Source organism: Salvelinus fontinalis, chromosome 30 (assembly GCF_029448725.1).
Source record: "Salvelinus fontinalis isolate EN_2023a chromosome 30, ASM2944872v1, whole genome shotgun sequence".
NCBI classification, from domain to species: Eukaryota; Metazoa; Chordata; class Actinopteri; order Salmoniformes; family Salmonidae; genus Salvelinus; species Salvelinus fontinalis.
Window position 1 is genome coordinate 30,167,622 of NC_074694.1, and position 13,446 is coordinate 30,181,067.

Genomic DNA, 13,446 nt, shown 5'->3' on the forward strand with positions numbered 1-13,446 from the left:
CCGTTCTGTACCATCACTCGTTCATATATCTTTATGTACATATTCTTTATCCCTTTACACTTGCGTGTATAAGGTAGTAGTTGTGGAATTGTTAGGTTAGATTACTTGTTGTTATTACTGCATTGTCGGAACTAGAAGCACAAGCATTTCGCTACACTCGCATTAACATCTGCTAACCATGTGTAGGTGACTAATAAAATTTGATTTGATTTGATTTAACAACAAACTAGAATGGTCCAAACACACCAAGACAGTCATGAAGAGGGCACGACAAAGCCTCTTCTCCCTCAGGAAACTAAAAAGATTTGGCATGGGTCCTGAGATCCTCAAGGTTCTACAGCTGCAACATCGAGAGCATCCTGACTGGTTGCTGCACTGCCTGGTACGGCAATTGCTCGGCCTCCGACCGCAAGGCACTTCAGAGGATAGTGCATACAACCCAGTACATCACTGGGGCAAAGCTGCCTGCCATCCAGGACCTCTACACCAGGCGGTGTCAGAGGAAGGCCCTAAAAATGGTCAAAGACCCCAGCCACCCCAGTCATAGACTGTTCTCTCTACTACCGCATGGTAAGCGGTACCGGAGTGCCAAGTCTACGACAAAAAGGTTTCTCAACAGTTTTTACCCCCAAGCCATAAGACTCCTGAACAGGTAACCAAATGGTTACCAGGACTATTTGCATTGTGTGCCCCCCCAACCCCTCTTTTATTCTGCTGCTACTCTCTGTTTATCTTCTATGCATAGTCACTTTAACTATACATTCATGTACATACTACCTCAATTGGCCCAACCAACCAGTGCTCCCGCACATTGGCTAACCGGGCTATCTGCATTGTGTCCCACCACCCGCCAACCCTTCTTTTTACGCTACTGCTACTCTCTCGTAATCATATATGCATAGTCACTTTAACCATACCTACATGTACACATCACACATGCTTAAATTCACACACTTTTGATAGACTTAAACACCTGCAAATTATAAAGATGTCAAAGTGTCGTCAACAAAAACTTAAACAATAGGCATATAGCAAGTGCAGCATATGGCATACATTTTTCACATGCAAATTGCACCTTTCGGTTGTGCTCAAAGCATGTCCTTCCGAAAGCAGCTTTTCTTTCTCAATTGATAGCAATGAGCCCAATCAGTCCTCCATGACAACAAAATCAACAGAGTAGGCTAATAAATGTTTTGTTTTTGGATTATGCTCAGGTAAAACAGTTTGACTAATCTATATTTCCATATTTCCAAATCCTATTCTTGAAGATCAAGGGATATTAAGTTAATTGGAATAAATGGAAAGCTGACAGTTTTGTTTTCTGTAAAAATATAGCTTAATCATATTTCTATCTGTAGTAGAAGCCTATATAACCAACCCAACAAGTAAAATGCATCATCCATTTATGGCCAGCTTTGTAAACTCTAACATGGATTTATCCTGCAATGGATGTCCTTCAATTGGTAATATTCATTAAAGTCTTCTTCTAATGCCTTTTGAACAGATTTACTTTTATTGGGATGGGTCTTATCCTTGAGGCAGAACTGAGCGATTTACGATAGATGGGCCAGCTGCAAAGTAAAAATTGGATATTGTAAAAATGCATGAAAACAAAAACTTGCTTTAATTTAAGGTTAGGCATTAGGGTTAGCAGTGTGGTTAAGGTTAGGTTAAAAATAATCTGATTTTATGACTTTGTGGCTGTGCCAGCTAGTGACCACTCTGCAGAGCTGCCTCCAGAACAAGATTCATGATGCAAAATGCTAACCTGTGCCTCTTAAGGGGAAAGTAATCAGATTCCGTTACTGAGTTTGGGTAATCCAGAAGTTACGTTACTGATTACAATTTTGGACAGGTAACTAGTAACTGTAACAGATTACATTTAGAAAGTAACCTACTCAACCCTGGTAACGATAACTTGGCTATATACACGGGGTTCTAGTACCGAGTCGATGTGCAGGGCTACGAGGTAATTGACGTATATATGTACATATGTAGATAGAACAGTAGCCCTGCAGTCAATGACCAACACGCCCTATTTGGCCTCATGGGTGGAATGTTAATTTTTTTAAACAACGAAAATCGGGTGTTTCTAGGTCTAACAGTTTTGTTATATTTCGGTCTTCTGTGATGTTTGGGATCCAAACTGAAAATGTAATACATTTCAACTCTATATCTGACATGGTACAGGTGTATTCTTTTTATTTAAGACCATAACCATGTGTGTGAGGTGTATACTTTTGTTTCAAAGTAGATTTGTTTAAGACTGCCCACTGCAGTGAAAGGTTAATATCTTACATTCTGACAACATGGCAACCATGTTCTGTATAAATACATATGTACAAATTAATGTCTTACATTCTGAGAATATGGCACCATGTTCTGTGTATGTTCTGTATATTATGGTGTACAGCAGGTCAGCCACCAGGGGGAGACTCGTCGAGGCCTGGTAACAGATGGAGTATACATCACCAGGCGGGGGCTCCATCTGCTGGACGTGCCAGGTCCCGACGGGCTCGCAGGACAGGACTAATTGGGGCTGATTGGGAGCTGGTGAGTAATCAAGGGCGGATTGCTCACCAGCTGTGCAAGGCCCATAAAGCTGCCAGAGGGGCAGCACACAGGGAGAGGACGAGGGGAAGTGAGGTGACTTCCATATGGTTGGATAAGGTTACTCGAGGGAGTTGAGTTTGTGTGCCCGACAGGAAGACCCGGAGCCCAGGAGAAGGTATCCCGGAGAGGGTCTCATGGGGGAGACCTTTTCTTTTCGATTTATTATTTAATAAACACCCTTGAAACCGAGCTAATCATACTCTGTCTGTGTCTGATCACTGTAAACGTCTTAACAAACCCCCTGGTCTGCCACAATATGTTTGGGGGGATGTTGATGGAATATTCTCCTAACCCTCAGAAAACTGGACACAGGAATGTTCTTGCAACATCCCATAAAACACATCTAGAACATTAATATTGTATATTCTGTTAACATTGTAACCACGTTCTAGATAAGTTCTGCTTGACATTATTTAAGGTATGTTCTAACTTTAACACCAAAACATACTAAAATGGTTCTCAAAAAGTATTTGCTGGGGCAGCTGGTAGCCTAGTGGTTAAGAGTGTTGGGCCAGTAACCAAAAGGTTGCTGGCTCGAATCCTTGGGCTGACTTAGTGAAAAATCTGTCTGTGCCCTGAGCAAGTCACATAACCCTAATTGCTCCTGTAAGTCGCTCTGGATAAGATCTGCGAAATGAATAAAATAAAAAAATGGTAACAGACTGTTCACATAAACCAGGGGTGTCAAACTCATTCCACGGAGGGCCTAGTGTCTGCAGGTTTTTGGTTTTTCCTTTCAATAAAGCCCTAGACAACCAGGTGTGGGGAGTTCCTAACTAATTAGTGATGTTAATTCATCAATCAAGTACAAGGGAGGAGCGAAAACCCGCAGACACTCGGCCCTCCGTGGAATGAGTTTGACACCTGTGACATAAACTAATAGAAAACTGGACACTCAAATGTGATGGGGAAATTATGGGTAACATTACAAAAATGTTCTGTCTCATTAAAATTGTTAGCTGGTGTGGTATTGGTAGATATGTATAGCGGTAAGGTGAATAGGCATCAGAATATACAGTATTATAGAGTAGCAGCACATATGAGTGTATGTGTAGAGTCCTGTGATAAAAGGGTCAATGCAGATAGTCTGTGTAGCTATTTAGCATTCTTATGGCTTCAGGATATAAGCTGTTCCAGGAGCTTGTTGGTGTCAGACTTATTGCTCCTGTACCTCTTGCTGTGCGGAAGCAGAGAGAACAGTCTATAGTTTGGATGGCAGGAGTCTTTAACAATTTTCCAGGCCTTCCTTTCACACCGTCCTGGAAGGCATGGATGAGCTCGATTTCAGTTGCCATACCAAGCAGTGACGCAGCCAGTCAAGATGCTCTCAATAGTCCAGCACTTTTTGAAGCCCATTCCAAATGTTTCTATCCTCCTGAGGGGGAAGAGGCGCTGCCTCGCCTTTTTCATGACTGTGTGCATGTGTGTGGACCATTTTAAGTCCTTAGTGATTTGGACACAGAGGAACGAAGCTCTCGACCCGCTCCACTACCGCCCCGTCGATGTGGATGGGGTCATGCTCACCCCCGTTTCCTGTGGTCCACAATCAGCTCCTCGGTCTTACCACACTGCCAGGTCACTGACCTCCTCCGTGTAGGCTGTCTCATCGTCGCCGGGTGATCTGGCCACCATCGTGTCATCAGAAAACTTGATGATGATGTTGGAGTCGTGCTTGGCCACTCAGTCGTGGGTCAACATGAATAGCTGCACAGCTCAAGTCGTCTTGGGGGTCCAAGATGGCGCCACTTTCAGTGGGTGTATTTGAACGTACGTCCCGATAAGCCAGGAAGATTATGATCAATACTCGAGGATTTAATGTTTTTGGGGGGGTAAACTGACCCTTGCCAATATGAAGTAACAAAAGGGAATTGGAAAACACGGTGATCACACGACTACATGGCATTAGAAACCGAAAAGGGCAAGGCATGACTGAACAGATGCTAATCACCTCTGATGCTAGCAGCGAGACAGAAGCATGCAGCCCACGCGAAGACTTTCCAGAACTCAAGGCAAACGACTCATTATTCTCACCACTGCCACCTACGCCGAGTAAGAGCCTTCCTACAAAATACAGAGCAGTCAAATTGTTCTACCAACCCTGACATTCTCAAAGCCATTGAAAAAACAACAGAGACTACTTCCAAATCAATAGTCTCTCTCAGGCACTGCGCAGCAACTTCTCAACCAGGTGTCAACCTACAGCGAAAAAATATTGACCGTGGAAGCTGAAATACAGAAACTGCAACAGGTGACTCACCAAATGCGACAGAATATCATGGGAGTCCTGCGCCACAGCCGGAGATGGAACATGAAACTGCATGGGGTGCGAGAAGAGTACGGGGAGAAAATACGGAGCGTTACCATTGACATCCTCGGGAAAGTAGCACCCAGGATTTGAGACAAGCTCCCGGATGTCAACGTGGTGCACCGCCTGGGAAAGCGAATGGATGACGGATCTCTGCGGACAACCATCATGCGGTTCACAATGAGAATCTACAGAGATGTCGTATGGAAAGAAGCCAATGAGTCCAGGTTTCTTGTGGAGAGTAAACTACAGATCAAAGAGGCTCTCACTCCAGAAGATGCTGCTGCAAGGGAAAACTTTGGCCAATGGTTAAAAAGGCTAGAAAAGAAGGGAAGAGAGCATCTTTCAGTGGCCTTTTTGCATTTATAGATGGAAAGAAAATTGATTGTCAGGACGTCAAGTGAAGGTCATGAGAGTACTGAATGTTTTGAAAGCACTGTGTGCTCAGGGATATACAGTTGAATTCGGAAGTTTACATACACTAATGTTTTAGTCATTAAAACTCGTTTTTTCAACCAGTCCACAAATTTCTTGTTAACAAACTATAGTTTTGGCAAGTCGGTTAGAACATCTACTTTGTGTATGACAAGTAATTTTTCCAACAATTGCTTACAGACAGATTATTTCACTAAAAATTCACTGTATCACAATTCCAGTGGGTCAGAAGTTTACATACACTAAGTTGACTGTGCCTTTAAACAGCTTGGAATATTCCAGAAAATTATATAATGGCGTTAGAAGCTTCTGATAGGCTAATTGACATCATTTGAGTCAATTGGAGGTGTACATGTATATGTATTTCAAGGCCTACCTTCAAACTCAGTGCCTCTTTGCTTGACATCATGGGAAAATCAAAAGAAATCAGCCAAGACTTCAGAAAAAAATGGTAGACCTCCACAAGTCTGGTTCATCCCTGGGAGCAATTTCCAAACGCCTGAAGGTACCATGTGCATCTGTACAAACAATAGTATGCAAGTATAAACACCATGGGACCACGCAGCCGTCATACCGCTCAGGAAGGAGACGCGTTCTGTCTCCTAGAGATGAACATACTTTCGTGCGAAAAGTGCAAATCAATCCCAGAACAACAGCAAAGGACCTTGTGAAGATGCTGGAGGAAACAGGTACAAAAGTATCTATATCCACAGTAAAATGAGTCCTATATCGACATAACCTGAAAGGCCGCTCAGCAAGGAAGAAGCCACTGCTCAAAAACCGCCATAAAAAAGATAGACTACGGTTTGCAACTGCACATGGGGACAAAGCGCGTAATTTTTGGAGAAATGCCCTCTGGTCTGATGAAACAAAAATAGAACTGTTTGGCCAAAGTGACCATCGTTATGTTTGGAGGAAAAAGGGATAGGCTTGCAAGCCGAAGAACAGCATCCCAACCGTGAAGCACGGCGGTGGCAGCATCATGTTGTGGAGGTGCTGCAGGAGGGACTGGTGCACTTCACAAAATAGATGGTATCATGAGGAAAGAAAAGTATGTGGATATATTGAAGCAACATCTCAAGATAGTCAGGAAGTTAAAGCTTGGTCGCAAATGGGTCTTCCAAAAGGACAATGACCCCACGCATACTTTCAAAGTTGTGGCAAAATGGCTTATTAAGGACATCAAAGTCAACGTATTGGAGTGGCCATCACGAAGCCCTGACCTCAATCCTATAGAAAATGTGTGGGCAGAACTGAAAAAGCGTGTGCGAGCAAGGAAGCCTACAAACCTGACTTCGTTATACCAGCTCTGTCAGGAGGAATGGGCCAAAATTCATCCAATTTATTGTGGGAAGCTTGTGGAAGGCTACCTGACATGTTTGACCCAAGTTAAACAATTTAAAGGCAATGCTACCAAATACTAATTCAGTGTATGTAAACTTCTGACCCACTGGGAATGTGATGAAAGAAATAAAAGCTGAAATAAATCATTCTCTCCACTGTTATTCTGACATTTCACATTCTTAAAATAAAGTGGTGATCCTAACTTATCTAAAACTGAGAATTTTTACTAGGATTAAATGTCAGGAATTGTGAAAAACTGAGTTTAAATGTATTTGGCTACGGTGTATGTAAACTTCCGACTTCTACTGTAGCTACACTAACTTAAAATTGATATCCTATTCTTTCTAAGTCAAATGAAAACGTTAAGAGTTAGCTAAATTACTTGAGTTTATAAATCGATTGCCATTTTTACATTCACCCCGTTTTATATCACCAGGTTCGTAAATCTGAATACGGGTTCATCATATTGATCATAACTACCTCGGTTTAGGGTAGTCCAGTTCTTTCTCTAAACTCAAGTTTCCTTATTGTCTACCTAGCTTACTAGTTCAACTAGTTAACCAGTTATTAATGTCACTACACTGTATTTGTCTTATTTTAATTAGATTTTTGTCAGGTTATGCAACGTTTTGAATTCAGTGCACTAAATATTGTATCTCTAAATGCCACGTGTTTACGAAACATAAATAAAAGAAAACAAAATAAAAAAGTGCTTAACATTCTAATGCAGATTCAATTTTACTCCAGGGGCCTGTTGCACAAAAGTAGAATTAAGACATCCGGGATAAATGACTCAGCTGAGCTCAATGAAGCCAAAACATGTGCGTCCAGGCTTAATTGGTTGCACAAAGACCAAGCCAGGATGAGCAGACACGGATTCATTAAGCCAGGTGAAACCAATCCTGGATAGGTGCGCGCTCACGGCTCACTCAAATAGACCCCGCCACAGATCACAGATTAACTGATTTACCATGGCAACTAGAGCCGCGTACTTTTCCCCGTCGGAAGCACAAATCCTCATGGAGGCATACGAGGAGGTAAAATATATAATTAAGAAGAAAGGCAACACCGCCACAGTGATAAAGCAAAGAGAAAAAGCGTGGCAAAGTATTGCAGACCGCCTGAATGCGTAAGTAGTGCACAATTACACAGTCACCGCTCCGCTGAAACATCACAATTACAATTCAAATATTTAATTCACATCTCCAAAAATGCAGTTGTACTGTAATTATGAAACGGTTAAATTTTTAATTGAAATGCACTGCAGATATGAGTGAAATTGTGTAAAGTAACTCCATCACACTGTATAAAGCTATGATACATTTTTTGATATTTTTACTGAAAACAAGACAAAAATACCAAGTATTTTTTTGCAGTGTGACTCCATTAAATGTGTGTGTGTGTAGATTAAACATGAACGGGCCAAAACGGACATGGCAGCAGGTCAAAATCAAATACAAGAACATTCTGCAGAATGGTATGGTCCCTGACTAATATTTAACAAAGCACAAGCATATATTGTACCCAGAAGGTGCCTGCTCACACATTGTCTGTACTGTTTTAGCAGTGAAAAAGAATACCCACAGACAAGGCACGGGTGGTGGGTCACCAAAGGCTGACCTTACCCCAGCAGAGGACATGGCCTTGGAGCTAAATAAAGGCAGGCCCGTCTTAGAGGGGATCCCTGGGGGGAAAGAGACGAGCATAGGTTCCTCCCAAGATGCCACCCGCTTCATTCAAGGTATGTCCTTCCATCTCTACATGGGATACAACCACATTCATATTGAATCAATTTGGACTGTCTGACTTTGGTTTACCTATTGCCTTGCAGTGTCTGGCAGCACTGTGTTCCTGTTAGAGCCACCAGCACAAGCACCAGACGATGCTGATCCAGTGAGTACTCCATCAAAGGCATACTGTAGGCCTGGCATGTCTTGTCTACTAGCTTCAATATGAATCCGATTAAATGTGATAGGGTGAAGGCCCCAGTGCAGCAGCAACAGCACATGATGGAGACGATGATGAGGAGGAGACCATCTCTCTGGATTCCAAAAGGCATGAGGTATCATGTTAAGACTGTGAAAGTACTATTTACTCTACAATGGTGAGGAGTCCTCATCAAAATCAAAAAATCTAATTTCTTTTACAGGACCCAGATGCTATACAGTGGGAAAACCAGCCTGGCAACATAGTGCGTATTAATAAAAGGACACCACATCCTGCCAAATTCCAGCTGCGCTAATTGTATTGTGTTCACAGAGCTCACAAGCTATCAGAAAGTTGTATGGCAACCACCTCCGGCGCCAAATAGAACTGGCAGACATAGACATTCAGTACAAGAAGAAAAAGATGGAAAATCATGCACTGGAGTCCGAAATAAAAAAGAGGACAATTAGGAAACTGGACCTTGAAATAAAAAAACTTGAGAGGGAGGTGAGATATGCCTTCAATGTACACTGTATGCTAACTGTAACACAAATGTATTAATCATTATTTTTCTTTCCTCCCCCAGCTCCAAGAAGATGACACAGCTCAAAATAAAAATTAGGTATATTCTCGTAAAGTCAAGTGAGCCATGACATATGAGCTCTTATTGTGAGCACACAGGACGGTGGCATCTTTCTAAGTTTTTTTTTATTTTCCCAGCAATCAGTACAACTGGAGCAAATGGTTTGTGTGGCCTTGCGCTTTTTTGCTAGTGGAGCCTTCCTGTACTCAGTGGGGGATGCAGAACAGCTGAACAAGGCCACAATTTGCCGCACAATAAGGAGTGTGTGTCTGGCTATCAAAGCATTAGCAGATGTCTTCATCTCCTTCCCTGGCCACAGAAGACTCTGTGACATCAAAGAGGAGTTCTATAGGATTGCAGGTAAGAGGATCTACAAATTACAGGACAACTGTTAACACATAGTAGGATACTCATTACTTTGTGTGACAGGTTTCCCCAATGTCATTGGTGCAGTGGACTGCACACACATAAGGATAAAAGCCCCCTCAGGTGCCCATGAGGCTGATTTTGTGAATAGGAAATCCTTTCACAGCATTAATGTTCAGGTGAACATAACTTTTTGATATTGTCCATTGACGAACACTCTGCATTGCCAGTGATGTGCATTGATTGGTGTAATATTCCTCATCTTATGATTTCAGATGGTCTGCAATGCTGACTGTGTGATCAGCAATGTTGTGGCAAAATGGCCTGGCTCAGTCCATGACTCCAGAATCTTTCGGGCCTCTGAAATCTATCAGTGCCTATCACAAGGTAAGCCACACAACCCCTATTTATAACCATCATGGCTGTGTCAAGAATATCACTGTGTTTATGAGTTAGTAATGATGAGATTTTGTGTTGACAGGTGAATTCTCTGGTGTGTTGCTGGGAGACAGGGGGTATGGCTGCCAGCCTTTTCTCCTGACACCTTTCACAGACCCCCAGGAAGCACAGCAGGCCTACAACCATGCCCATGCCAGGACCAGGGCCAGAGTTGAAATGACCTTTGGCCTCCTGAAGGCACGCTTTCACTGCCTTCACAAATTAAGGGTCAGCCCTGTTAGGGCATATGATATTACTGTGGCTTGTGCTGTCTTCCACAATGTGGCCTGCCTGAGGAAGGAGAGGGCCCCCAGAGTGCCACCAGCCATGGACTGGGACAATCCGGCAATCTTCCCTGATGACGACAGTGGTCGGCTGAGGGACCAATATGTGTTGAATTATTTTAGTTAGTATGTGTGCTTTCAATTTTGGTTAAATATGTCCTGCGGTGGCAGAGGAATTTGGGTTTTTTTGGGTTCGTTTTTTTACGAATTTGGCCTCTTATGATGTTTGTGCGGTATACTGTGTGTAATACAAGGCTGCAGGGAGGCTACTGCATCCATTCATTTGTCTGTTCAGTTGATGTGTATGGATTTGTCCTGCATTTATTTTAGTGTGCAGACATGCAGGGTGTGTTATATACAGACCTTTGAATGTGTATGTATCATTTTGTATAATATGCTTGGATTCTGTGCTTTCCATCTTGTAGAGTCACTGACTTCAGTTTTGAAAGGAGCTGATGGTTTACCTGCTTTGTTTTGTCCTTATTCAATAAAGGAACATAATGTTACACATTGTGTTTTTATATTCATATGGAATGTGTATTTGTTTATATGACAGAGTACTAGGGCCACACTGAAGAAAAAGGATAAAGTCATAAATTTATGAGGCTGGTTCTTTCTGCAGAAAAGCTACATTGTTTTTACAGTTGTGATACTTAATATTCTGGCACATCAGCATGTCTTTGTTTATGAAACCATACTGAAGTACAATTTCACGAAATGCCCCACATCTGTCATTTTAACAACTGTCCTCTTTTAAAACAACTGGTTACAATATTATTACTTGTGTTTTTTTCCCCTCTGTGGCCCTAATATTCTATCATTTTATATATAGCCTTATAGTCTATGGGAAACTGTAAATTATCTAATGATAGCAACATCATCTAAAAATTATTTTTTATCCAAAATCATTGAAATTAATGATCACAAACGTTTAAATAATGACAGTGGGTCTAGTTATATGTGATAACAATGTATAGTGAGCAGTGAAATAACTATTGGTTTCCATTTGTGGTGACTGCTGACTGACATTAGGGATGAGATTAAATAGATCCTGGAATTTAGCCTGGTCTGGAGCAGGCTAGCTCCACAGAATAAATCTCCATGGTAATTTATACCATAACATATCCTCCTGCCCCCTATCCATCTTTAGTGCAACCGGATTACGGATCAATTGAGCCAGGATCACCAAGATATCCTGGCTTAATCCCTTATCCTAGTTTTGTGCAACAGGCCCCAGGAGACTCACTCTTGCGATTCAAATGCTAGTTTTTGGAAATCACCATGGGGAAATAATGTTTATTATAGTCACTGGGCTAACCACTCAGCTGGTACTATGATACTGCTTCATACGTTTAGAGGTGATATTTCAGAGTCTTGTATGTCCAAAGATGGTAGACGGGTTATAATGATCTCAAAACTAGATAAAGCTTGTTTTTTATATGCAATGTATATCGGTACAACTCTTACACCTCAAATAATACTTTATTTTCTGATCTTGCTGATAAGCTTACTGAGCTGCAAAACAAGTATACAAATGCATGGCTTATAATAGCTGGAGACTTTAATGAAACACCTGACAACTCTGCATAGATTTCCACCTAGAATAGCTCAAAGATCTCAGAATAGTGACATCATCACCTCATTTTGCAGTAAACTGATCGATTCATGGCGCTTCTTTAATATGAACTTAAACGAATACTCCTGGTGTAATAAGTCAATGACGGTCAGATCCAGAATTTATCTGTTTCTCATTTCTCCCCCACTTTTACAGTATGTACAAGAAGTAAATCATAAACATCCTCCTTTGACTGATCATAAAATTATATTATTGAATTTCAAATGTTCTGAAAAATCCAGTGGTATTCGAGGTTACTGGAAACTTAATAATTCACTCCTAAATGATCCAGTCTTTTACAAGAACATAAAGAGCTTGATCATAGACTCATTTAACTTATATAATATAATTTCATGAAATCACAAGTCCAGCAAATGAAAGATAAACCTCTTGTGAATCCAGCCAACATGTCAGATTTTTAAAATGTTTTACAGCGAAAACACAACATATATTTATGTTAGCTCACCACAATATCCAAAACACACCGCCAATTTTTCACAGAAAAGATAGCTTTCACAAAACCCACAAATAGAGATAAAATTAATCACTAACCTTTCAACAACTTCATCAGATGACAGTCATATGACATCATGTTATACAATACATTTATGTTTTGTTCGATTATGTGCATATTTATAGCCACAAATTGTGGTTTTACATTGGTGCCATGTTCAGAAATGGCTCCAAAATAGCGAAAGTAATTACAGATAGCAACGTGAAATACAGAAATACTCATCATAAACTTTGATGAAAGATACATGTTTAACATATAATTAAAGATACACTGGTTCTTAATGCAACCGCTGTTAGATTTAAAAAAATAACTTTAGTAAAAAGCACAGCATGCAATAATCTGAGACAGCGCTCAGCCATTCTCCGCCATGTTGGAGTCAACAGAAATACGAAATTACATCATAAATATTCCCTTACCTTTGATGATCTTTCATCAGAATGCAGTGCCAGGAATCCTAGTTCCACAATAAATCGTTTTTTTTGTTTTATAATGTCCATTTCTTCTGTCGAATTAGCAACTTTGGCTAGCATGTGTAGTTCACGTGTTCATCAAACTTTACGCTAATGAACGAAAACTTCAAAAAGTGATATTACAAATCGAATAAACTGGTCAAACTTAGTTGAGAATCAATCTTCAGGATGTTTTCTCATATATATCCAATAACGTCCCAGACGGAGCATTTCGTCATGTCTATCTAACGCATTGCAGACAAGGACACTTGTGGCCAAGTGTGTGTGGCCAAGAACTGGCAATATGCCTGACCAGTCACTCCATTGGCTCTCATCCAGTCCCACATCAAGCTATTCGGTTCATTCCACGTTCTACTGCCTGTTGACATCTAGTGGAAGGCGTATGAAGTGCATAAAGATCCATAAATACACTGCTCAAAAAAATAAAGGGAACACTTAAACAACACAATGTAACTCCAAGTCAATCACACTTCTGTGAAATCAAACTGTGCACTTAGGAAGCAACACTGATTGACAATAAATTTCACATGCTGTTGTGCAAATGGAATAGACA

At 41.1% G+C, this 13,446-nt stretch overlaps 1 protein-coding gene across 1 annotated transcript; it reads left to right on the forward strand.

Moving 5' to 3' along the window:
• The first annotated feature begins 4,155 nt into the window (after positions 1–4,155).
• LOC129829012 (uncharacterized) lies at positions 4,156–10,821 on the forward strand. The gene is made up of 11 exons (XM_055890421.1): positions 4,156–7,826; positions 8,104–8,174; positions 8,262–8,438; positions 8,529–8,590; positions 8,673–8,759; positions 8,847–8,888; positions 8,957–9,130; positions 9,210–9,245; positions 9,344–9,566; positions 9,848–9,959; positions 10,054–10,821. Exons 1-8 carry the CDS (start codon positions 7,669–7,671, stop codon positions 9,243–9,245), a joined length of 807 nt encoding a protein of 268 aa, XP_055746396.1. The 5' UTR covers positions 4,156–7,668; the 3' UTR covers positions 9,344–9,566; positions 9,848–9,959; positions 10,054–10,821.
• The last annotated feature ends 2,625 nt before the right edge of the window (positions 10,822–13,446 follow it).

Excerpts from the sequence above, each read along its gene's own strand:
- LOC129829012 (XM_055890421.1), top strand. The coding sequence starts at position 7,669 with ATGGCAACTAGAGCCGCGTACTTTTCCCCGTCGGAAGCACAAATCCTC. Across the intron at positions 8,760-8,846 it reads TGGATTCCAAAAGGCATGAG|GACCCAGATGCTATACAGTG; the intron begins GTATCATGTTAA and ends TTTCTTTTACAG. Across the intron at positions 9,131-9,209 it reads TAAAAAAACTTGAGAGGGAG|CTCCAAGAAGATGACACAGC; the intron begins GTGAGATATGCC and ends TTCCTCCCCCAG.